Source organism: Arvicola amphibius, chromosome 7 (assembly GCF_903992535.2).
Source record: "Arvicola amphibius chromosome 7, mArvAmp1.2, whole genome shotgun sequence".
NCBI classification, from domain to species: domain Eukaryota; kingdom Metazoa; phylum Chordata; class Mammalia; order Rodentia; family Cricetidae; genus Arvicola; species Arvicola amphibius.
In genome coordinates this window covers 80,070,296-80,097,000 of record NC_052053.1, presented here as the reverse complement: position 1 = coordinate 80,097,000, position 26,705 = coordinate 80,070,296, and the positions used below count along the sequence as shown (strand labels likewise).

At 40.1% G+C, this 26,705-nt stretch overlaps 1 protein-coding gene across 2 annotated transcripts in view; it reads right to left on the bottom strand.

Annotated features, from left to right (window-relative positions):
* Positions 1-18,856: 18,856 nt before the first annotated feature.
* Positions 18,857-26,705, bottom strand: part of Rps6ka5 (ribosomal protein S6 kinase A5) — a 172,494-nt gene continuing 164,645 nt past the window's right edge. For both annotated transcript variants that reach the window (XM_038337483.1, XM_038337484.1), the window contains 3 exons: positions 23,108-23,267; positions 21,690-21,853; positions 18,857-20,651 (listed from right to left, as the gene is read on the bottom strand). In XM_038337483.1, coding sequence (XP_038193411.1) covers positions 20,412-20,651; positions 21,690-21,853; positions 23,108-23,267 — 564 coding nt within the window. In that variant the 3' untranslated portion in view covers positions 18,857-20,411. The remainder of the gene's footprint in view (positions 20,652-21,689; positions 21,854-23,107; positions 23,268-26,705) is intronic.

Genomic DNA, 26,705 nt, shown 5'->3' with positions numbered 1-26,705 from the left:
AAACCCTCAAAATCGACAGGACACTTTTGACCTTCAAAATGGGAACCCTACCAATTAGCAAACAGGCAACTAGTTCTGCGGTGCCTCCCAGGGCAACTCAGCTCTGACACCATCTGCCTGATAAAAGGATCAGTCCCCACGTGTTGGAAGTTCAGTTCCCAAGAGTGACGCCCTTCACCCCTAGCTCCCAACTTCAGATGCCAAACTGAAGGCCCCCAGGCTGTTTTGCCTGCACTTCTAGCCAACTGTAAATCAGGTCCCATGACCCCTTTCTTGATTTTGATTAATTTTTAAAGCAGCCCACAGAACTCCCGGAGACATGTTTTCTGGATTATTAGAAAGAACATTACCAAGAACTCAGATGAGGAGACACACCGGGTGAGGTGTGTGGGCTTTCATGACTTCTTGGCTTCTCCTTCAGGAAATTTCATGGTCAACTATCTCAAGGCTCTGCGAACAGCATCCCTTCGGGAGTGGCAGCTACCAGACCAATCAGTATACAAAAAGTTATTTATCACTGGGAAGTGTTCAAGGATTTTAGTTCTTTGCCAAGAAGCTGGAATGATAATCAAATACGCATTTTCCTAACATTACACTCCTATCCTCTGTGGCTGTGGTGTTTATTCTACTTATCCTGTGTGTGATGTGGTATTCCACTGTGGCCTGGATTTTCATCTTCTTGTTGATAAGTGAGTGGTATCTAGCATACCAGTTGGCCATTTGTCTTTGTATACATCTGACTTGGCTTATCTTATTTTTTTTTAAATTTAATTGTGAGCCTCAATGGAAAACATAAAGAACTGGTATAGTGGAGGGAGATCAACTTTTCCTGGCCAACAGCTCTGACTTAACTGAAGCTTGAGAAACCCTGGGCCAGTACTAATCCAGATAAGTTGCTTGTGGAGGAATTTTAAAATAATAAATGCTTATTGACTCACCAAGTTTGGGTGTTATTTGTGCTACAGCGGATCACTATTTTGGACCATTCCATCAACCTGTGCTGCTTCCCAAATGTTCTGGTTAATGTGTCATTAATTCTTCGAGGGACTGAGAGAAGCTGGCCTGGGGAGGGATGAAGGTGGTGAGCTTCAGACGACAAAGGTGAAGGATGAGTGGCTACTGGAGCAGAGGCAGAGGGTAGTTTGAGGAAGACTTGGTGAGGAGGAAGCTAAGGGTCCCAGGGAACCAGCTACTGAAAAGTGCTGAAGAAGACCAAGCTAAGTGCCCCTTAGCAGTCTGCTTGGGGCTTTTCCTCCTAAACCCACTGGCCACATGATAAGGGCAGAAGGGATGGATAGATGGATGGATGGACGGATGAGGTCTTTTGAAAGTACAGAGAGGCAGTGTGATTCTGAACTGTCACCCTTTCTCCACAAACAACACTAGTTCAAACACACAGTAACTCAAGCCTTATATGATCTTTTTTTTTTGTTTTTTGTTTTTCGAGACAGGGTTTCTCTGTAGCTTTGGAGCCTTTCCTGGAACTAGCTCTTGTAGACCAGGCTGGTCTCGAACTTACAGAGATCCGCCTGCCTCTGCCTCCCGAGTGCTGGGATTAAAGGCGTGCGCCACCACCGCCCGGCTAAGCCTTATATGATCTTAAAGCACTGCTACGTACCTTGCTTTTAAGAATCTGAATTAAACAGAAAACTAATTACAAAGAGAAGCCCTCTCTCAAAAAAACAAAAAAGAAAAAAAAAAAAAAACCTAAAACCCCAAAGCCATAAACCCCACTTCCCCAAAGAAAATCCTCAAAATCCAGACCAGATATCAGGTGTTTGAACACTGACAGATTTATTATTTTCTTAAAGCTAGAACAAATACATCTTTATACATACAAAAGCTGGTTTAAAAAAAGGAAGCCCTTACTGATGTGTTAAAATGAAACCTGTGTGAGGCTTTCCCACCAACTCCCCTAAACAAGCACATAGCACATGCCTACAATACATTTAGGCTTGGATTTATGTGTTTTTTTTTTTTTAACAGACCTGCCTGAACAAGGGAAAAACTCACCACTAGACCTGAAAGGATGAACACACGCCTGTTCTGACAACAGTGAAAGTTAGCAACAGAAATTCTACATGAGTAGTTTGACTATAGTATTTCTTAGCTCCAGATGTTTTCCCTTTAATCAAAACCAATATCAATTATCAATATATGCAAGCATTCAGACAACACTAAACAACTATGCACGTTGACAGTAACAAAGGGAACGTGTTCCATTCAGCTCTCCTCAGTGATCCCACAAGGAAAATGCTCATTACAGACTAATGCACAGACAGTCTAAAATCAATTAAAATACTGCCATAAAATATAAATACAAAATCCAGGAAAACATGTTAAGAAATGTTGCCACTTATTAAATGCAGGGTGTTAAACAGACAGAAAAGACGAGCAAAACAACAGAGGAGGCAAGAATTCACAGAACAAAGCTGATCCTCAAGTGAGAACGAGTGACTCTTCTTTGCATGGCAAGGATGTGCTTCTTCTCCCAAGTCACAGAAGAGGAAAGTGAGTTGCCTGTAGAGCGAGTGACTGTCAAAGGTCGGCCCTTGGACCAGCTTTCGGGGAGTCAAAGGCCTGTTCTAGTTACAGTCCAAACTGATTCTTCTGCTGAAACAAGAAGAAATAATGTACTCCAAAAGCAAGCCTCACTTACGCCCTTCACAGATTCCTGTATAGTGTCAGGGTGCTTTTGTTTCTTTTTAAAGCAAAGTGGGGGTAGGGTGAGAGAAGACGGGAGAGAAAGACGGGCGGGCAAAGAGCCTTATCATGCCAGGGAGAAAATGGCAAAGATCAGTGAAAGAAAAAAATGCAAGCAATTCTGTCCACTGCCTGGCAAGGTGAGAGGAGGAGGCTCAGTCCGCCAAGGGATCCAGCATGGGCTCCCTGCTCCTGTTTAGGAATGATGAATTAGCTCCTGCTTATCAGGAAGCAACAGAGCCAGCAAACAAAAAGGCTAAAGAGACACTCCCAGCACCCTCAACACTCTAGCCCTTTGAAACCCAGGACAGTTTTGGCTTGAGATGAACCTGCATTCACATGGTTGAAAATAAACTTCAAAAAGGCCTACTGAAGAGTACGGGTCTGTGCTTCACAACTATACCCCTCCTGGCTGCAAACACGTCTGCCCAACAGGACCTCCATGGACTGCTAGGTCACTGCAGATGAGACTGTATAGAAAACTGTAAAATGGTTTACGGTGGTGACATACAGATAATTCCTGCTAACGGCTTCATATGGCATGGTAAGTAAGGTGACAATCTGAACGCAGCTCAGATGAAGCACTGTTTCCCTTAGCTGGGAGAGGAAGGAATACGTGTGTGTGTGTGTGTGTGTGTGTGTGTGTGTGTGTGTGTGTAAAACACCCAAAGAAAATATAGTTAAAGTGATTTACTTGATGCTAATTTGGGGCCAGTAAACATAACCAACGTTCTATAATTTCTCCCAAATGGAACAAAGAGTGGACTTAAATATCCATGCTACACGACAGCCCATATCTGAGCAAGAAGATTAACACAGAGACTCACAGTATATTAGAAACTGAGTCTCCCCAACTACACTCCTTAGAAGGAAACACCTGCTGAGAACGTTTTAACACTGTCGGCTCTGGGAAGGGATCTATCTGGTCCCCTGTGCCCTCTCCAGGCCCTAACCAACTCAACTCTGTTTTCTTAGGATCAGTGCCCCTACCTTCAGGTCCTTCTGGCCCTACTTCCTAAATTGACCTGCAACAATCTGTTGCCCCAGCAGGACACAAGAAGTCGAATGCAGGCTATTAAAAAAAAAAAAAAAAAAAAAAAAAAACACCCCTGCTCCTTGCTATTATAAATGTTACACAAAAGAAAAGACAAAACTAGAAATTATTTTCAAAGTATTAAAGAAATAAAGGGGAAAACACTAATCGAAGGAAGAAGTCATGGAAAAAGCCTAGAAAACACTGCATGGCTATGCCATTAAAGGAGGGGGACATTCACTGTTTGCGTCTTTTAAAATAAGATGAGTAGGTCCACATTTTCAGATCCTCTGGAGCAGAAGGTATACGTCAGAGTGTGGGAGCAGCTCAACCCTGTCCAAAGATTTTTAGGAAGAGGTCACATGGGCTTGAGGTCACCAGGGAGAAACCCTGCTTCCTGAAGGAAACTGTACTGGCACACAGCCATCTGAAATGATAAGCCATTCTGCAAATTACCGGAGTGAGATGGTATATTTAATATTTTAAACTCATGCTGAGACCTACAATACGTACTACAATCTTTACTACTGTATTTGATAACAACAAATATCAAAGACTGGCCGATTTTACTTGTGGCACAAATTCAGACTCGGTGTCAATGCAAACTAACCTGCTGTAGAACAAGTCTCCACTTTAAAATCCAGCTCTTTGTTCTGCCAATCTTTGGGATGAATGCACCTTAGAGATGCTTTTTTTCTTCCTGAACTGGTCCGAAGGGAGGACGGTCATGTACAATTATCTCCATTTTGCAGATGAAGCAATAGAGGCATAAGATATCTGGGTGGTTCAGAGTCACGTTTGTCACTCTGTACAAAACTGTCTTCTTGCATCCTTTCCACAAAACTACATTCTTCTTTAAAAGTGGAAAATTTATCTTAAACGATTCCTCAAATCAAATCACTAGTTTTCAAAATCAAGAGGGCACAGAAAAGCAGATATTTACATATTCTTGTCTAATGACAAGAAGCCCACCAAGAAGAAAGGCTTCCAAAGTTCTAAGCTTCCCTGGAGCCAAATGCTGTTGGGACAGTTCACGTCTACAGCTGCAACAGAAGAATGCTTGTTCCTGTTGCCACTGGAGAGGCATGCCTGCAATTTATTTTCTCCATGCTAAAATACTTATTTTGAAGCAAAAACATTTCATGAAGCCTCTGCTAGGAAGGAGTCTATGAAGTCTTCAAAGAAGTCACCATGGAGGGAGATCAAGAACTTGTGCAGAAAGCAGTGAAGACACCTGCCATTTACACAAAGAGCAAGTCCTCTTAGAAGAAACAGAATTTGCTACTGCACTTTGATTGCCCTATCTTCCAACATGAACTTTGGGTGTTGCTTACAAGATAAATCAAACCCTAAAACCTAGCAGGGAGTAGACGAACCCAACAAGAAATTCCCATCAACAATGATGTGATTATGAAGTAAGCAATCATTTACAGTGTCTAAATAAAATAATCAAGCAATTCCTTACTTCAGCCTGAAAAAATAAAACTCAAACCAAAGTGCTTCCTACAATGTATGTTTCATATACTCAATGTTTAATGATGCTGTCCCTTTCAAATCCTGTCTTTGATGCTAAGTGTACATAAGCCTGGAGAGTTATCTCCTATCGCAGCCCATGAGGCCTTCAGGAAACCAATGTGCTGTTGCTAGAGCGAACCGCTGGTACCTGTACCTCTCGTGGGAAAGAACAGGGATCTCTCGGGCCTTTTGTGCTCGTCTATCATTTTCACAGACAGTACTTCTGTAAGAGGGGGATCCCTGGGAGGGCAGATGGCCAGCTGCATGCTGCTAAAGCCCCCCAAATGTGTTTACACACACACATGCATGCACATACACACTCACACATGTGCACGTGCATACTACTGATGTATTACTTAACTAGAAAATATTGGTCCTCCAAACAGATGAAATATTAATGCAGTTGAATTTTAAATAATTACAGTGCAAGGAGCCTCATTTAAAGCACAGATTTCGTATTCCACATGTAATTTGAACTATTTCCACATATGCTACCAGACTGGGAGATAACAAGATTTAAAACACACAACTTTTTATAACAGCCACTGTACTCTAACACTGAAAAAAATAAAATAAAAAAACCCAACACAGAAGCATTTTTTTTTAAAAAAAAAAAAGCCTACACAAGGAAGACTGAATATTGTCTCTAGTCACCAATGTTTATATTTTTAGGTTTCATAACATATATGTCACACAAATTAAAATTCTTATTAGAATTATAAAACATTTAAGTTTTTCACTGACTGTATTCATCATTAGACAAAAGTCTTGTGGATATATATATAAACTTGCAGGACCCACAGAAAAATTATTGAAGTTGCCTAAAGAAGGTGAGACAGTCCTTTGGGGTTCCTGCTTCATGAAAGAGTCTGCCAGACATTGTACATGCATTGACGAAAGTGACTGACAAACTGCCAATATAGGTGGAACAGTCTTTGAAATTTCCTGCTTCATGGAAAAGTCTGCTGGATACTATGGGCCTGTAGAGTGAAGATGGATGCCCCAATGTTGCAGAGGAACTTTGGGTGACTGTCCAGGCAGCAAGATGTCTCTGTCAACTCTAGAGTTTTGAAAGTTGCTTACAATTCACTTCCTGTTTACTTAGGTACTATTATATCCTTCTGGAGTCTTTGATGGAGTTGAAGAATAGATAGTTATAATTATAGTTTCCTAAGTTATGATAAAAGATAAAGTAGATATAAATATAACTGTAATTGCTACTTGATACCTGTTTTGTTATATGTAATTTTACTATATTAAAGTTAAAACCTTTCTTTTTATTTAAACAGAAAAGGGGAAATGGTGTGGGAAGTTTTTCTGTATATGTGTTGTTTCTATTGGTTAATGAATAAAGAAGCTGCTTTCAGCTAATGGCTTCACAGAATATAGCCAGACTGGAAAAGATATATAGAGAGAGAGTAGGCAGAGTCAGTGAGAGGCCATGTAGCTGCCTGCAGGAGACAGATGCCTCTGCTGGAGCCCACTGGAACCTTGTTGGTAAGCCACAGTCACATGGCAATACACAGATTAATAAAAATGGGTTAATTTCAGATCTAAGAGTTAATCAGAAATATGATTAAGCTATTGGCCAAACATTATTGTAATTAATACAGATTTCTGTGTGATTATTTTAGGGGTCTGGACAGCTAGGAAAGGAACGAACAGCCTTCCCCAACAAGACTGGGCTATACACGATCCTGCCTGAAAATCAAAACAAAAAACCAGAACCAAAATAAGAAAAAAACATATATAAAATAAGCAAGAGGGGGCATCTGACTCAGAGGAACATAAGACAGTATTCTAAAATATTCTGATAGGAGACTTAAACTGGATCAGAGGAAGCTATAAATTGACTTACTAGAAGTAAGTTTTTTATCTCCTGCCCTAGTCTTGTTTTTAAAAAGAACTAGACTTTGATGCAGTATAATTATCCATGTTCTTACATTAGGTGTATTTTATTCTAAATGTATTAAGAATAACATTTCAATAATTTCTACTGCAAATAATTTCAAAACATTTGTCATTCAAAAATTAAGATATTAATTTTATTGTATGACAATATATATTCTTCACATTAAGATTTTTATAAAACAATCTGCAGTTTGAAAAAAAATCTATTTACATTTGCTATAAAAAGAATTCTGAAATTTTCAAAGCCTAATTCATTTCTCCAAAACAGTTCATCTTTGCCTCCGCCAGGAACCAAAGTGATGTCTCAATCAGTGATGGGAAGATCTTTGAGTCCAGTCTTATATTGATAAAACTTTTAGGATTTGTGCATATAAAGTACCCAAGATAAAGACATTTTAGGGATGGAGGTGTGGTTTTGAAGTAGGAGCTTGTCTTATTCATGAAGACCTGGGTTTGGTCCCTTACCTCTAGCACTGTTTAAAAAAAAAAAGATAAATGGAGTTATGAGGGATGAGATCACAAATGGTTTCATTTTGCAATGTTTAAGAAGTATTTTAAAGCTCCCAGCACTTGGGAGGCAGAGGCAGGCCGATCTCAGTGAGTTCAGTTCCAGCCTGGTCTACAAAGCATGTTCCAGGACAGCTAGGGCTACACAGAGAAGCCCTGTAGTATTCTGGTTGCTTGGAAGACAATGGCTACAAATGGCTTGTGAGGAAGATTGTGACACTTGAACCTGCTTCTGAGAGTATCAGTAAACACAGGCTCAGAGAGTTCAGGAAGAACTCACCAAACAGGAATGGAGCTGAAAGAAGACTCCAGTGCTCCCATCGGAACAATGAGAATGCAGGATTAGCCATTAGAACAGGAAGCCGGATGTGGTCACAGATAAACACAGCACCATGGCCTGTAAAGCACGGGGGAAACACCCCACCCCCCTCTAGTGAGGCTAGAATGTTTGTGTCATCTGTCAGAGACTAATTTATTTTGTCCCCAGCTGTAATAGCCATTATGTTAAGGAGGGCTGGGGTGACATTCTTCAGTCAGGTGTTTGGGCAATTTCTCAAGTGACTAGAGGGTGGGTTTTGTTGTTGTTTTGCAAAATTTCAAAAATGAAGACGAAAGTTAGACACCTCGAGTTTTCAGCTATTTGGGAGGTGGAAGTGGGAGGCTCTCTGGAGCTCAGGCATTAGAGGCCACTCTGGACAACAGAGAATGAAGCCCATCTCCCCCCAACAATTGTTTTAAATGCACCACTAAGGAATTTTATTGTACTAACAACTATTACAGCACCCACTTCCAGATTACCCTGTAACTACATATTACTAAGCAGGCTGTCACCTCCACTCCCCACTCCTAGCAGCCTGTGGAAAGCACAGATCTTCCAACATCTATGCTTCTTCTTCTTCTGTGTCTTTAACATAAATGGAACTGTGCAGTATGTGGACATTTGTGTTTAGCTTCTTCCACTTTAAATGGTAGTTTCTAAGTCACTTTAAGAGAGCCACCATCCCAAGCACTAAACCCAGGGTGCTCAGGGCTGTTGCTTGGCCCTTGGGATGCATCAATGTAACCCAGTAATAGAATCTTTCTAGCATGTACAAAGACCCAGAACCACACAAAAACTGTCTTTTGACTCTGTGTTTGGACCAAAGATAGTGTTTTTAGATGAAGTTGGTTTTTCTTTCCATTTCTCTCTCCCCCTCCCCTGCCCGCTTCTCTTTCTCTGTCTTTTGCAACAGGGTCTCATTTAGCCAGGCTTGCCTCAAACTCACTAAGTAAATGAGGAAATTTAAAAAAAATTTTAAAGATTTATGTTTATGAATATTTTGTTCACATAAATTTTATGCATCATGAGTGTGCCAGGTACCCTCCGAGGTCAGAGAGAATTAGATTCTCTGGAACCAGATTTACAGATGGCTGTGAGCTGCTATGTTGGTGCTGGGAATTGAACCTAGGTCCTCTGCTAGAACAAGAGCCCTGGCCTGCTTAGCTATCTTTCTAGCCCTACAGGAGGGAACTGATCTCATTCTTGCCTTCACCTCCCAGGTGCTCGGATTACATGTGCAAACACTCCAGAGTGGACACAGTTTCTGAAGAGAGAAATAACAAAGGCCACTGAAATACTTCGCTGACTGCAGTATTTAGTAGTGACATGCGCCCAGAATGCATTTTCTCGTGAAAACTGACATTGACATTTAAGCTATTCTAGAAGACCGAGAACATCAAATCACTTTTTAGTACCTCAATACATTTAATGAGTGCTTAGTCACCTGTGAAATGTTTTTCAAAAACTGAAGCTAAAAGAGGAAACCTCAGTGTATTAATGATCAGATCTCATGTTAACACCTACAAAAAAGGAATTCCTTCCAGAGATTCATTTGCTCTCCATCTGTTCCTATGGGTTTTATTATATTTTTTCTTGTTTTTAAATAGTGTGTGCGCGCGCGCGAGCGCGCGCGTGCACACACACACACACACACACACACACACACACACACACACAGAGGCCTAGGCTAACTGGGCATTTCACTCTATTGCTCATTCATCTTACTCTAGAGACAGGGTCTGTAAATAAGCCTGGAGCTCACCATTTTGCTAGGCTGACTGGTCAGTCAGGTCCCAGCATCAGCCTGTCTTCCCCTCCCCTCCCCCCCCCCCGCCCCCTGTTCTGTGATTATAGATGACATCTCTGGGTGCTAGGGATCTGAACTCTGGTTGTCACTTCCTTATGGAGCAGCTTTCCAGCCTCTTGTTTTGCTTTTGATGTAGGTCTCACTGCGCAGCCAAGGGTGGCCTTGACCTCTCAATTATGCTGTTTCAGCCTCCACAATGCTGATCACAGGTGTGTGTCGTGACACTTTCTAGAATTTTAGCTCAAACTGTTCAATAATCAATCTTCAAAATAAGCTTTTCATGTGTTTATATTGTCTGTTGGAAGTCGCAACTTAAATACATATAATTAAGTGTTTTTCGCCTTCAACAGGTAGTTTATGAATCTGATGGACTGGGTTTTTATGTAATTTTTTTTTCTGGCACTGGGAATTGAACCCAGGGTCCCACTAGGCAAACAATCTACACTGAGATATAACTCCAGCCCATATAATTAAATAATATTAGAATTTGTCACATAAGATAACAAAGTGTGATCATCACAAAGGTCCCAGTTTCTCCCTGTCACACCTGTTTCAGAACAGTCAGTGATAATTACTACAAGGATCAATCAGCACAGATGAACAGATAAAGAAAACACAGACACACACAGACACAATGGTGCATTGTTCAGATTGGTCAGCCATAAAGAAATTGAATCATTCACAGAAACATGAAGGGAAGTGGAGAATATCATGTCAAACAAAGTAAGCCGGTCACAGAGGAGAAAGTATTCCACGTTTCCCCTCCTATGTGGGGAACGATGACCTGCAAGTAGGGAGGGATGACCGCTACCATTAGGGAGAGGATCCAGGAGGGGACAGTAGGGAGGGCGGATAGTGACTAAAGCAGGAGATACTAGTGTATGGAACCGTCAGTCTACGTAATTAACATGTAGAAAGAAAGTCAGAAACCATATAGGATCCTGTCTACAAAAGGAAGACCAAAAAAGACAACTCATCTTTTCTATCATATTGCCAGTATCAAGAACAACAATATCTGATCTGAAGTGAGGCACAAAACCATTTACTGAACATCTGTAACGTGAGAGGAAGGAACTTGGAGCCCTCTCACAACTCAGTAGTGACTGAAAATGATTACCAGTGGATTTCTGCTCTTGGCCGTAGTTGGAGTAGCTTGTGCCTGAAGTTGAAAACCATGAAAGATACACACACACACACACACACACACACACACACACACACCAGCAATAACAGGTAAACGGACACAGGCTTAGTGCACGAGCAACACCACGCTGAGGTGCTGAGGTGGGCACCACCGTCACTCTGGCTCCTTGGAAGGCACTGTAAACAGCTAAAAAGCAGTAGTGCACTTAGTTCAAGAGACCAAGGTTGGAGCTTGGGCTAGGATTTGAGAGCAAAGTCCCAGAGAGGAGACTACCCCAAGAAAGTAAATAAGGTGTTAATTGCTATGGTATCTCCTGGAGGTGTCAGTCAGTTCTAAACTCACATGCACATGGCCAGGCTCCAGGACACCCAGCAGAAGCAGCAAATGGAAGCTAAGAGTTGGCTGGAGCTAGGGTGGGGTGGGGTGAGGCACGGCTTTAATCCCAGCACTTGGGAAGCCTGGGTAGGAGGATCTCTGTGAGTACAGGACCAGCCTGGTCTACAAAGTGCATACCAGGACAGCCAGGACTATTAAACCGAGAAACGGGAGGGGGGGGGCGGGATAGACAGAGAGAGAGAGAAGAGTAGGCCAGAAGTCTTAAATGCTCTTGGTGCTGAGGAGACAGATATAGGAATTCAGGATCACCATGGTAAAGTGGCCCCAATAAACACCCCAGATTTTCAGTTGGAAACCCACAGTTGCTAATTGCTAGGAGTAACATCAAAATTTAATATGTAAGCTCCAATTCAGCCTAGCATCAATCTTTGTTGCAATCATACTGGTCTGTCTGCATTTCCTATGATACCCAGAAGAAAACATAACCCTCATGGGAGAAGATCACACAACCCAGAGCCCCTATGATCTTCAAAACACAATGTAAGGCATCCGATAAACTCACAAGGCAAGTCAAAAATAAAACAGGGAAAATGGGAACAGAAACAACATGTAGTAATTCACTCTTTTTTTCAGAGTTCTGAAATAATTTTAATTAATATATTTAAGAATATAAAAAAGATTGGGAAATAACTAGGGATTTGGATATATGGAAGAGTCAATGAGTATTTTAGAGCTTGATATATAAATGAAATTTCAAATTTAATAGACATGATGTCGGATGCCCTTCAATATGTTGTGAATGTTTTATTACCATTGGTTAATAAAGAAGCTAGTTTGGCCAATAGTCAGACAAAATAGAGCTAGTTAGGAAATTCAAGCAAAGATACAGGGAAAAAGAAGGAGGAATCTGGTAGATGTCAGCAGCTGCTGGATAAACAAGATGTGAGGTAACAAGCCATGAACCTCATGATAAAATATAGAATAACAGAAATGGGTTAGTTTAAGTTGTAAGAGCTAGTTAATAATATGCCTGAGCTAAAAGACCAAACAGTTTTTTTTTTGTAATTAATATTAAGACTCTGAGTGGTTATTTTAAAAGCCACAACAGGATCAGGCATGACAATAAAACCTCCAGTTATAGACATAGGAGAAGACAGACCAAGTAAACTAGAGGACAGGCTGTTAAAATTTACATAGGTTCAAGTACAGGGAGAAATAGAGATAGAAAACAGAAAAGATGGGGAGATAACAAGGAACATGGTGAAGAGGCTTTGGGGAATCCTAAAAAGGAAGATGAGAGACTGGGTATGGAACATAACTGATCAGGAACTTTCAATAAGGAAAGTCACCAATCAACAGATCATGTATGTTAATTTTTCTTTTAAAAATAAGACCACACAGACACAACTCTATTCAAACTTTTGAAAACCAAAGACAGAACATCTTAAATGTGGTCAAAGAGCGGAGGGTGATGGTAATACCTGCAATTCCATCACTAGAGTTGCTGAGTCAGAAGGATGTCAAGTTAGAGGCCAGCCTAGTCTACACAGTGTGACCCTGTCAACTGCCCCCTCCCATGTGACTAGAGCAAAAGATATCTTACCTTCAAAATAAGACTTACAGCTAACTTTGCCACAGAATTTAAGGAATGGAATGGCATTTTAAAAGTAGCATACTTAGGATTTCATGCTCAGTGGAAATATCCTTCATAATTAAAGGCAACATTTTAAGTGCTTGATTCATACTGATAAGCACATTTTATCCCAACAAAGCTGCTACAAAAAAATGAAAGCAAAATAAATATTAAAAAAATCAAAAGCCCAGAGAATTCACTGGTGGCAGATCTGGCAATAAAAGCAACAGTATGTGTCACAAAATGAAGTTGTAGTCAAGGACAGACCACAGGTGACAGTGGTCCTGTAAGATGATATAATGTAGTGACGTCATAGCTGTCTTCTCTGTAAAATGCTGATTCTGCATAATTTAGCTACATTTCACAGATTACAAACTCATTCTTAAATAAATTTTATTTTTATTTTTAATTATGTGTCTCTGCATAGGTATGTGCACAGACCACGAGGTTGGAAGCACCAGGCCCCCTGGAGCTGCAGTTATGGTGGTTGAAGGGCACCTGGTATGGTGCTGAAGATTGAACCACAGTCCTCTGCAAGAGCAGCATGCACTCCTCACCACTGACCTGTCTCTACGATGCCACCTAACATCATTTAAAAAAATTTCCAGACAGAAAAGATAATCTCAGGTGGAAATAAGGCAGAGTAGGATGGAATGGAAATCATCAGAAAGTATAAAATCAAATGCCAATAAAATAAACACTTCAAAAATATGTAATGCAAAATCTTGTCTTATTCAAAAGAAGAGGGCAAAAGGTAAATACGAGTCAAGGGGGTAAAGGCTAAATGGAAAACAAACTGTTAGTACGGTATACTTAAAAGCAGAGATCAGTCATCAATTAACTCAACAGTTTATACACACTTCAATTTGGAGCCACTCTTCCACAAAAGAAACAAACAAAAAACAAAACAAAACAAACTGCAACTCTTTTCATTGAGGTGCATGTTGGGATGCATTACTATATACAAACTCGTAACTTGCAAACGGAAAAACAATGCAATAACAAACACACATACCAAGTGTGGGGACGCCAGCGCAGATGGCAATGGAGAAGAATGGGATCCATTTGATCTAAGGCTTGACTGGTCCTTTACTTCTAATATCCACACAGAACATAAGAAACATCACTTTTCCCCCTTCCCTTTCCCCATTTAACTTTTGTTGAGATGGATTCTTAGTTTTTCATAAAGTTGTAGAGAACAGCTTTATCAATCACAGTTTAAATTATTCTCACCGAGTTTTCAGTCCCATCTCTATGGGTGTGCACCATATGCCAACAGCACACAGAATTCCAGCCTTAGAAATTTCTCTATATGTACCTGTGGTTTCCTCTTCTTTAAAAAACATCATGCCGGTTAAGGCTTTTACTAACGTTTCTCCAAACCTTGGTACTTAAGGGTTCATGTTTTATGTTCCACAGCATCTCTGTTTCCCTTCTCACTCACTGTCTTAGGGTTTCTATTGCTTTGAAGAGACACCATGACCACAGCAACTCTTATATCGGGAAACATTTAATTGGGGCTTACTTACAGTTACAGAGTTCAATCCATTACCATCATGGTGGGGAGCATGTTGGCGTGCAGACATGGTGCTGGAGAAGTAGCTGAGAGTCCTGTGTCTTGCAGGCAACAGGAAATGATCTCTCACACTTGGTGTAGCTTGAGCATAGGAGACCTCATAGCCTACTCCCACAGTGACACACTCCTCCAACAAGGCGATTCCTCCTAGTAGTGCCACTCCCTATGAGTTTATGGCGGTCAATTACATTCAATCTACCACACTCACCAAGAGATGAGCATTAGTGTATACTGAATTAGTCCTTTTACCCATGCTTATAGTCTTAGCCAGCAGGACAGGAGGAGAACCCAAAGGGCACTGTGAAGAGTGAACAAATGCTCACTACAGCCAGGGGCATTTATTTAATGAGGACAACTGTCATATTCATTTCAGCAGGCAGATTTCATTTATACAAACAACCTCATAACAGGAAAAAAAAATCAGTGAAGGTAAGACGTCATGTGCCTTAACTTTATTGGACTGTAAAGCAAAGCAAACAAAGTAAGCGATAATTTCCAAATCTGTTTATAAGAAGAAATGTCAGAAAAATAAAGCCACAGCATTCTTTTAAAAAATTTGCTTACATTTCTTTTTTTAAACCATAGGACTTCAAAACAAAGATTAAAAAAAAAACCTCATAATGTAAAAAGGGACAAGAATAAAACTGAATTTTCAAAATAGACAAGTTTTTATAAGCACATAAAGATGAAAAGTGTCCTGCAGTTCAAAAGGATGAAACAAACACCATAATGCCAGGCACCGCCCCAGATTCCTATGGTCTGACAATCAGATGACACAAGAAATACCAATTTTGTCCATTTTTAAAATTCAAAGCCTTATACTCAGCCAAGCAACACTCTAACTAGGAAAATATTACGTGCCCTTCCGCCTATTCCAGCAGAAATGCATGAGGGAAATTAAGCCTAGTGAATCGCTACCAAGAATCCTGTCTTTTAATGTAAGTCTCCTAATACAAAATGCTTGCCTTTTTCCCATGGTTAGAAATGATGAAGTCAAGGGTACTCACCCCAAGGGAGTAAGAAGACACACAGTGGGGGTTGCGTTAGGTTCTTACTCCATTTCAGCCCAGTCTTGGGGGGAAACCTGGTACCTGTTTGTGTCAGAAGTTCACCAAATAGGATGAACAGCAAGCAGAGGTAGGGGAAGAATCACTCAGAATAGAAATGTGCTAGTTTGTGTAAATTAAACAGGGGTACAGGACTGGATGCATAAAGGGCTCAACAGAAACACCTTGAAAGCTCCAAAGCAAGTGATATTGACAATGAGGACAGAAGTGGGGTTCATCAAACGTTATGCTACTGTCTCTTTGAAAACACACCCCTTCTCCTCATCGAAACAAGGTCTCACTAAGCAGCCCAGGCAGGCCTGGGTCTCCTAACTTTGCCTTGGCCTTGTGAGTGCTGCAATCATAGGTATGTGACATCATGCTCACCAAAAAAGTAACTACTCTTAAGGAAAACATTCTCTTCAAAGACTGTGACAACTGAGGGTGAAGTTACTTAATAACATGTGAATAAGATTTGTGTTGCAGCTGGGCTTGGTGGCGCACACCTTTAATCCCAGCACTCAGGAAGTAGAGGCAGGTGGATCGCTGTGATTTTGAGGCCAGCCTGGTCCATAGAGAGAGTTCCAGGATAGCCAAGGCTACACACAGAGAAAACATGTCTTGAAAAACAAAACAAGAGACAGGCAATAGTGGCACAACCTTTAAACCCAGCACTTGGGAGGCAGAGGCGGGCGGATCTCTGAGTTTGAAGCCAGCCTGGTCTACAGAGTTCCAGGATCGCCAGGGCTAAACAGAGAAACGTAGTCTCAAAAAAACCCCAAAAAACCACCACCACCACCACCACCACCACAACAACAACAAACCCAAACCCCAAAACAACAAAAACCCAACCAACCAAAAAAACCCCAAAACAAAACAAAAACAAACAAACAAACCACCAAACCCAAAAAACTTGTGTTGCCGTAGCTGTTCTTTTTGTCAATCAGGTTAAACTTATAACATCTGAGATATACTTCTTTTTCCTCTGTGAATCTTACGGGTCTGCCTATTTGTGAAAATTAAGTGACTCATGAGGGTAGGGGATGGTGGGTCATGCCTCAAATTCCAGCAATCGGGAGGTGGATCTCTGTGAGTTTGAGGCCAGCCTGGTCTACAGACTGAGTTACAGGACAGCTAGAGCGATGTCTCAAAACAAACTAAAAAAAAGTAACCTGCGTTTCCCGAGGCTCCCGATGTTCATTTTAGTGACGAATGATGACATCAAGTGGCAACAGACATTCACATAGTATCAAGACCAGAATCCGGGGCATTCAGGTGTAAGACATCTGAGAGGTCAAGCAGTGTAAACTCAAGACATTGTGTTATAGATATTCAGCTATGAGACAATCATCCTAGCAGAATATAAATAACATAAAAATTTAACTCAATAGACCAAGGAATATTAGAAGTGTTATCACACAAACACCCAATTGTGCTGTTCCTACTGGTCCCTGGGAAAACAACTCAAATCTCAGGAGCTCTACGGCATGCAGAGCTAACCATTAGAAATCTCCAACATTTTAAAGCAGCATGTTCTTAATACATCTAACAAAAATAGATGTCTGAAATAGAATAAAAGTGGCTTGGTGGTAGTGAAGCATGTCTTTAATTTTAGCACTCAGGAAGCAGAGGCAGGCGGGTCTCTGAGCTTAGCCTGGGTTACATAGTGAGTTCCAGGAGAGCCAGGAAGAACCCTGTCTCTAAAAAGAAACCCTGTCTCTAAAAACCAAAAAAAAAAAAAAAAAAAAAAAAAAAAAAGAAAAAAAGAAAGAAAAAGAAAGAAAAGTGAACAAGTAGGCAATAAATTATATGCTTTTATAAAATACTTGAGTTCATATTTAGATAAATGATTTCCTTTATTATAAAAAAGAACAAATCACTCACTGTTATCCTTGTAGGATTCTTTAAAATAATCACCTCACATTTAAAATACAGCCATTTGCATAATTACTTAATTAGCAATAACCTCAAAAGAAAAAGGCGGTTTTCATGCACAAATGAGCCTGCACCTTCAAGACAGATAATTATGCTAGAATTCACTCCAATAGTTTAATGGTTTCTGTAGCAGCCTGGGATAACTGATGGATTTCACGAGCGTTAACAGATCTGGCATAGTCACCAAAACCTGACCACTTTAGTTTTGTTCCCTATCACATCCCTTTCCCTATAATCCCTGCCTTTCAATGTATTAGACATATGTATGCGTCACAAAAAGTGTGACTCGGGATACGCAGTGGCATAAATTACACACAATGTAATCAGTAAAGAAGGGTCAGATGGTTTGGCTCTACCCCTAAAACTACTGTCATAAGGGGAACTTAAAGCAGGCATTTATTTTGTTTGATCTACTTCTCCTTTCTCCAAAAATGAAGTCATCTCACTTAACATGCTGTGCACTGGAAGAAGGCATGGAATGCCCTGGAGCTAGGACTCCTCCATGCTGTGGTGAGCTGTCTGACGTGGATGCGGGAGCGGAACTCACATCCTTCTAGGAGCAGTGTCTGCTCTTGACTGCTGAGCCATCTCTCCAGACCTCCACTTAATAATTTTGCAAGCAGCATTTCTATTGTTTACTTCTGATGTGACCAAATGAAAGTTTTATGATTCTCAAAGGACAACTTGCTATTCACTAACAAAGAATCTGCAAGGCATTGTTAGGAGCTATCTTTCAGGGGCTGATAAACTGGGTATCAGTGGCAACATCTTATTGAAGGCCTGGGCTGTGAGTTTCCTGAGGATTTTTTCTAGATGGTTTAGTTAGGCTCAACAGTTTGCAGAGAGCCTTACCTTTTCTTCTTTTCTACCTGACTTTTGCCCATATCAGTGTCTATCAAATCTTCCAGAAGACACAAGGTGACAAGATGAAAGTCCATCTATTCCAATATTCACAATAAATTCATCAATCATGAGGAGGGCTGAATCGCTTTTCTGGATTACTTTTTGTTGGAAACACAGTCTTCTCAATTTGTACTCTGCAACTCATATTTTCTACCAGGACACATATTTACAAATAACTTCATTCACAAACAGAAGACTCTCCCACATCAAAGAACTAACTTATACATTTCCAAATACAATCCAAATATATCCAGTGTAAAAATAAGTGGACATACTCTTATTAAAAGTCTGTGCCTAAGGGCATCACATTTTGTGAAACAGCTATATTTTATTAATAATTCACAGTTTCCTATCATTACTAGAAATGACTGAAAGCTAGGAGTATAAAATTTTTATTGACTCATGAGAATTATATAGCCATTTGGCCAATCAGAGTATCAAAAAATATCCCCAGTAACTAATGTGAACAAAAAGTGAACAGGATAATATAATTTTTGAAAATATTTTAATATTTGCCATTTTGTTGCCCATACTATTAATATATACATTGATTTAGTAATAAATATACTACCATTACACAGAATTCAGTGTTTTCAGTACTCATCACTGGTTGAAATTAATGCTGCTATTACCTTAAGAAAGAAATAGGTATCATGTCCAAATTCCAAACTAATGCTGATGAGTTATCACTAACAAAACTGTAAAGTAAACATGGTGGCAGTATCTTTTTAAGCATGATTCTTGTAAACATAGCAAAGATCATTTTTCTCAGTCCTGACATTCCATGTAATGGCTTTAAAGAAAAAAATACGAATCTTGTAATTTCTTTTTTTGCATAGGGAGTTAATTAGTTTGTATTAATTGTAAAATGCAGCAGTCTTTCAGTGAAATGTCTTCATGGCATAGCACTTATCTGTATCAATTCAGAACTTTTGAGCAATAAAAGTGCTCTGCATAAGTTATAAAACGCTTTGTGGATTTAAAATTTAACAGAAACATTTCAAAACAAGTATAGGTATGGTTCTAAAATATTATGTACATAATATATGACTACAGGAGAAAAGACCTCGCTGTAGCGCAACACAGTGTACAGATATGAAGCACAGTGTTGAGTATAATTTCCCTTTACTTCTCCTCATATTGGTGCATAAGTGGCTAATGAGTCATTATACAACATGTCCCTTTCCACTTGCTGCATAGAAAGCAGAAGAGGGATGTGAGGACAAATTAGATAATAAAAAGAATGGCAAAGTACAGTACATATGCTTTAAACAGTGCACCTTATAAGACAGACTGCAATACTCACACTATTTTATAAAGTGCTATATTACATAAAACCAAGAGACATGTACCTTAATTCTGGCAATAGCCATTAAAACAAACTGCCAGGAAAGAGCAGTGCAAAATTAAAAACAAACATAGCTTAGCATGCAGCTCAGATGGTCCCAAGTGCAGAACACAGGACCTTAGGTTCTTAAATATTTTTTCACTTTTTAGAAAAAGATTAATAATAGCAGGTTATCAGCATATATGACCATAAAATAAAAACAATAAGTTAAAATTCTCTTTTAAGAAACAAGCCACGCATAAAATTCATTATAGCATCTTTTTCGAAAACAGACCTTTTCCTCTGTTTTCAGAGAAAAATCACTACCCAAAGGGTGCAGTCTCTTAAAAACCTTGTCCACCGGGCATAGCAGAAGTCATCAAGTCTTCTTGACAGACGTGTGGAAATCTGTGACTTATCTAACCAGTCACTAAAATTACAGACACCTCTGCTGTTTCAAGAAGAATCTTGAGCTGGCATCATGCTAGTCGGCTAAAAAGTATCATGTGTCCTCTATTCACAGTAATGCTGTCTGTCCAGTGCTTTTGGATAAGGATAACCAAACAGGTTTCCCCGAAAAAAAAAATTCATCAAGAGGCAGATTCCAATGAGAACAATGGGAGACATCTTTTTAAAGCACAGAACATACCTCAGGCACATGCCGAGGGAACTAAGGTGCAAGGGTCAGTCAGGACAGCCTTCCATTCCCACGGCACTCAGTCCGAGAACTGGAAGAGGGTGTCTGGGTTACTGCTGTCTGTGGGGTTGCCGGGCTGCAGCGTCTTGGTGGGTGTTGTTTTGCCATGGGAATGGGAGGATGATGAGCGGGAGCTCTCACTGGAGCTGCTGCGCGTCTCTGTGCTGGTGCTTGTCCTCTTCATCTTCCTCCTCTTAGCCAAAGGGGCCTTGTCCACATTCTGAAGGCAAAACCCTTCTCTCTTGTATTTGTTAAAGGCCTGGGGAGAAAAGGGGTCATGAGGCTAACAGCACTACAGACTGTCTAGCAGTTCTGACTCTAAGCACCAGATAGCTTTTCTGGCAACCACAAGCTGCTCTTGGAACAGGACAAAGTTCTCCAGAGCTGGGTGTGGAGCAGCGTCTCATCCATGACAGACCAGTAACATGGCACCAGGTAACTGTGTAACCTGTACCAGCTCAGCTGTCCCAGAGTCATGATTACTTCTCACTGTTCCTTGTTTTCTGTTATTTAAAATATTTTATTTTATATGACCAGGTGTTTTGCCTGCATGTATGTCTGCATCTGTGGAAACCAGAAGAGGGCACTGGGTCCCCTGGAACTAGAATTACACAACACTATGAGTTGCCATATGAGTGCTGGAAATTTAACCCAGGTCTACTGCAAGAGCAGGCAGTGCTATTAATTAACTATTAATTACTGAGTCATCTCTGCAGCCTGTTTATGTTAATTAGAGATAGGCTATCAAGTAGCCCGGGCTGTATGAACAGACTTGCATGAAACTGAGGATGACTTGGGGCGGATTCTCCTGCCTCCACCTCCCAGGTACTGTGACTACAGGTGTGTGCCACCACACTCTATCCTGAATTTCCTTAACATTTCCTAAAGAGAAGTGCTACAGTGACACCTGATGACCTCACATCTTACACCACTGAGAAGAAGGGAATTCCTGCAGCCATTCTCTCCATTCATTTATCACCTTTCAAATCCTATTCTGCAGTGACTCCTTCTCCCTAGGATAATCCCTCCAGATTCTTTTATGCCTCTTTCAACTCATCTTGCACTAATATCTGAACTCATATGCATCTATTTGGGACAAAGTTAGTAATGTACAGTCTCAGTCTTTCAAGATTACAATCTATATTCAGCATGACTCACCTACTTCATGCCCTTCCTAAATTAAGAGTATATAATTATTTTAAATGTATTAGTGGATATAGTTTCCAAAGCTGCTCAATAAGAACACATGATTAGGAGCTCTCTCTAAACTGTCCACGAGCACAGAACAGGGTCTTACATGAAAGGTTGCTTTCACACAGGTGTGCACAGCAGCTCCTGACGATCCCAAGATGTCTGGAGTCATCAGAGGATTGGAGGACAGCTGACTGCCATCCTGAAGCCATTCATTGAATCTCAAGCCAGACATTTTCAGCCTTTTATTTGGATCAACTGTAAGAAGTCCTACAGGAATAAGGCATTTTAATTTTATAATTTTCCACTTTAAACATAGTTTAACAATCAGTATCATATAAAAGGTCAATTAATGTTCTTGTGACATGATGGTTTCAATAAGCCTTTACGTCCTACGAATGTATACACCTACGCCTGCTAGAGGACACTGAATTTTAAGAAAAGGTCACAAGAGCCTATGTCTATGAGGCTGTATGTAAGCTACCTGGCTTTCCAACTAGGAGAAAACCACCCCTCAAAAGACTCTACTGTGACTTAGTAAGCCCCATATAAACTAAACACTCCCTAGCCATTTTCTAGGATATGGGATGTGGTACGGCACTGGAAACTTAGGGACAGACACTCAAAAAGGAGAGAGCAAGAGACACAGAGACAAAGACAGCTACTCTAATCCGAAGGGATTAGTGCAGTAGGAATGCATAAGATATGAGCTAAACACAGGGCATGTGCCTAGCCTACAGGTTTCTAGGAAATAAGCCCCACATGATGAGAAGGAGGAGCTAGACTGAGAGGGGCTACAAGGATTAAGAAGGCCATGTGTGAAGTTTGACCTATTAGAGGAATTCAAGAATTCAACAATGGCAGAGATAGGGTGATGAGGAAGCAGAGGCAGGCCAAGCCAGGACCTGAAAGGCTAGTTTTGAAGGCCAGGCTAAGGAGCTGGATGCAAAGCTAACAGAGAGTCTTCAAATGATCCCTTCACTCTGCCCCAAGGAAAGGTATGATGACTGTGTCTTTCTGTTGGTACAGGAGTGGTGGGAAAGTTATGTGGGGTGGGTTGACAGGATGCTGTAAGGCCACTGGCAGAGAAATGATGGCAGTAGCCTGTGGGCAAAAAGGTGGGAACCAGGCAACTTATAGAGTTGTAGCACTAACTGGCTGGAGGCAGGCAGTCAGGGTGACATCAAGGTTTCTGTTTCTGTTGTCTGGCTCAGGGCAGTGCCATCATTCAAAAGAAAACAGACAGAAGTAGAGTGTGTTTGGGGGGAAAGCACAGAAGAAAAAAGACAAGGTTTGTTTTGACTCTGTTAGGTTGGGATGCCAGCGGGAGCCATGTGTAGCTCATACTGGAAACAGGGATGAGCTTATAAAGGGAAAGTTCCAGAAAAGAGAAAACAAGCTACTTGGCAAGGTTTTGAAAACACTCATGGGTTTCTGGAATAATTAACATAGACTTGTGTATTGGGCATGACTCTATGTAGTTACTACATGGGATACAGATACCAGATTTCTTGAGTGTATTACCTTGAATTAAATCTTTAGCCTCTTGGGACACATTCTTCCATGCTTCTCCTTCAAAGGAGAAGTCTCCCTTTTTAATTTTCTTCATGATTTCTACCGCACTGGTACAGGTTAAACTTCTGTCATGAGACTGGAATGGTACCTGTCCTGACAGCATTGTATACTGCCATGGAAAAAGAAGGTAAAAAATCAGGATGACTGCAAAAAGCACTGTCAAGCCATGCCAATAAGCTAATACTATGAGCTAGCTCCATGAACATAATTTATTGGATACTCCAACAAGCATTACTGGACCTGAAAGACTGTCTTCTATCACAGAGTAACCCACACATTTCAAAGACCTGTAAAATGAAGTGGCATGGCTTTTCTGACATCAAAATTGAAAATTATCTTTATAACTACATCAGCCCCCATAAGTGGGGGATGGTATCTCATGATTTTTGTTTAACAACTAGTCTTCAAATTCCATCAAGAACAATTTTTTGTCTTAAATTGCAAGCAGTATAGCAAAAACCAAAGATATAACTGTATACATATGTGATTATACACACATATATGTGAGTTTTTTTAATGTATATCTTACATGTGTATGCACACATGGACAGAGAGCATGCACACTGGGGATCATAAAAAGAAAATGCAACAAAATCTTAGACATTCACAGTATTCTCTTATATTCTTTAATTAAAAATGAGAGTAAAGATTTGGGAGCAAAGAAAAACATCAAACAAGAATAAAACCTTTGGATAAAACGTTTTAAATGGAACCATGTGCTACTTCATAGGCATGCTATACATTGTGCCCATTGTTTTATGAATACTGTCTTATGGATGGAAAGTTTTATCTCCCCTAAATTTAGACGCTGAATGCCCAACATGACTTTTTTTTTTGAGAAAAAAACTTTTCTGGAGGCAATGAGTATGAAAGAAGTTAAGCATGAAGGTCCTGATCCTTAGGAGAATGGACACCAGAGAGTTCTGCCTATGTAAGCATGTGCTACAGAAAGGCTAAGGAGGAGAGAGTCAGCAGGGAGCCAGTTCTAACCCAGAGGGAGGGTCCACATCTGACAACAATTTCTTGGTCTTGGACTCTCCAGCTTCAAATAAAAAAGTAAGTCTCTGTTGTTTCATCCAGCTTGCAGTATTGTGAGACAGCAGTACAAGCAGACTTACGCTGTGCAAGCTATATTTTAATTAAGGTCCTGTGCATTTCAGACAATGACTGTGTATTCTTGGTGTATACTAGATTATAATCAAATCACATAGGATCCTTTCCTTGAAATTATTTGATTCAATAAAGGTAATATAATTTATTTTCATTTTAAAACATTCCTATTTATTAAATGCAAGATGAAAGAGAGGCATCTAATTCTAAGGTAAACCAGAACTCCAAATAAATTTCGTGCTTGCTATGCTTACTGCAGGGTAAGTTAGGAGCTAGGTGTCTGAGACACATTCATTTAATGAGAACATTAGAAAACTTTTTTTGAATCATTTAATGCAGCTAGTGATTTTGTTCATTTTCTTCTGTAACTGTTTTTTCTTGTATCTACAAAAGGCAAGACTTTAACAAACCACAATCTGATTCTGTTTGTCACTCCTGAAAAAATTAGCAGTCATTCTTTGTAGTATTCAATATCCAATGACATCCATATTTTCCTCATTGTATTCCATACATGAGGACATACTGTAACTATAGCTATATCAATTATACTTAGAATGCAAATTTAACGAACAATTTAAATTAGCTTTTTCTGGAACCAGGACTTGAGTAAAACACAAACACTCTTCCTTAAGGGTCTCTAGTGCATGGGCTGACACTTTACCTCGTTTTGTTGAGATAGCATTTCACACTGTAGCCTAGGTTGGCCTGGAACCTGAAAGTCCTGCTACCTCAGCCTCCTGAGTACTGGGATTATGGACATGAGCCACCAAGCCTGGTCTCATGACATTTTTTTTCCTTGTAAATTGTTTACTGAAAAACTTGTTACTCTGTACAACAGCAGTGCCCACAATCTGTATACTATGCCTATGCTCTATGACACCATTAACCTGATTTTTATTCTGTTTTTTTTTAAACATTTCACCATTCGATCTAACAGGCAGGGGATTTCCAACCTTGTCTTTCCAGATGGGAAATATATATGAAATAATTAGGAGCTTGACTACATTTCTTTACCAGTCTGAGGCTCTGAAAACCTTAAAAGAGCTTGATGGTCACAATAGGCTTAAAGTACCATCTCCTTTATACTGAAAAATAAAGTATGAAACATGAACGATTATTATTTTTCTTTACATTTTTAAGGACATTGCTACTAATGAAAATGTCAACAATGTAAGTCCTTAAAACTCTCCAACATGCAAGCTTAGTTTGAAGCGATAAATGATAAATTGCTCAGATGAAAGCCATATAAGGCTTAAAAATAAAGAGCCAGTGTGCAGGGACAAGTGGCTAGCCACTGGGAGAAAACAAACTGACACCAAAATAAACCCCAGATGGAGCACAGACTGAAGCACAAAAATAAGACACAGTGATTCTAGAGGAAGTTTAGAAGAGTATTTTTGTAATCCTGAGTGAGGGCAGGGGTAGTGACAATCTGACATTAAAGCCACACACCATGAAGAAAAGACTGACATATCTTACCACATGGAAATTAAAAACAAAACAATTCTCTACTTGAAACTTCCCTAAAAATAAAAACAAAATCCTATTTGCTATAAACAAAAGATAAGCCAGAGAAACATTTCCAATGACTGATGGCAGACAAGGGTTAAAAAGCTTCATCAGAGCTTTATTTCTCAGTAACAAAAAGCTGCCTAGCAAAAAACAGGCAAGCTCATACATAGCAACTCATGACATAAAACCATGAATGTCTACTTGTATGAAAAGATGCTCAGACTGGATACTCATCAAAGAAATGCCTGCAAACTTAAGAACAGTGGGGTACAGCTGAAGTTTAAAATAGATGACATCCAATGTGCTCACATGATGAATACTGGGCCTGGAAAGCCTGACAGAAGAAAATCTAGGCATCTATGCTAAAATAAAAATATGTATGCTTGCCAGGCGGTGGTGGGGCAAGCCTTTAATCCCAGCACTCGGGAGGCAGAGGCAGGCGGATCTCTCTGAGTTTGAGGCCAGCCTGGTCTACAAGAGCAAGTTCCAGACAGCTAGGGCCATTACACAGAGAAACCCTGTTTCAAAAAACAAAAAACAAAACAACAACAAAAAATGTGTGCCCTTCTGGGAATTCTAAGGAAACTGTAAAACAAGTACAATTGTATATATGAAAAAGACTCATTCTTACAGCTTATAATTAGAGAAAAAAAGAGGAGGAAATACTAATTGTTCATTGCCAAAGAAATGGTTCAATAAATTTTGGAGATTCAAATTACATATATAACTCATTTGGTTTAAAAATATAAACAGCCACCCTCCATATATACACACGTGTAGACAAAGGCAGATTTAAAAACCCACATCCATTTAGCCAGGGAAGGGACAGAAGCCCCCATGGCATCATCTTTGACTGGTGAGATATGATTTTCAGCTATATCTTTCTGCAGTGTCTGGAAGTTCCTCCCTAACATGCTCATGTGGA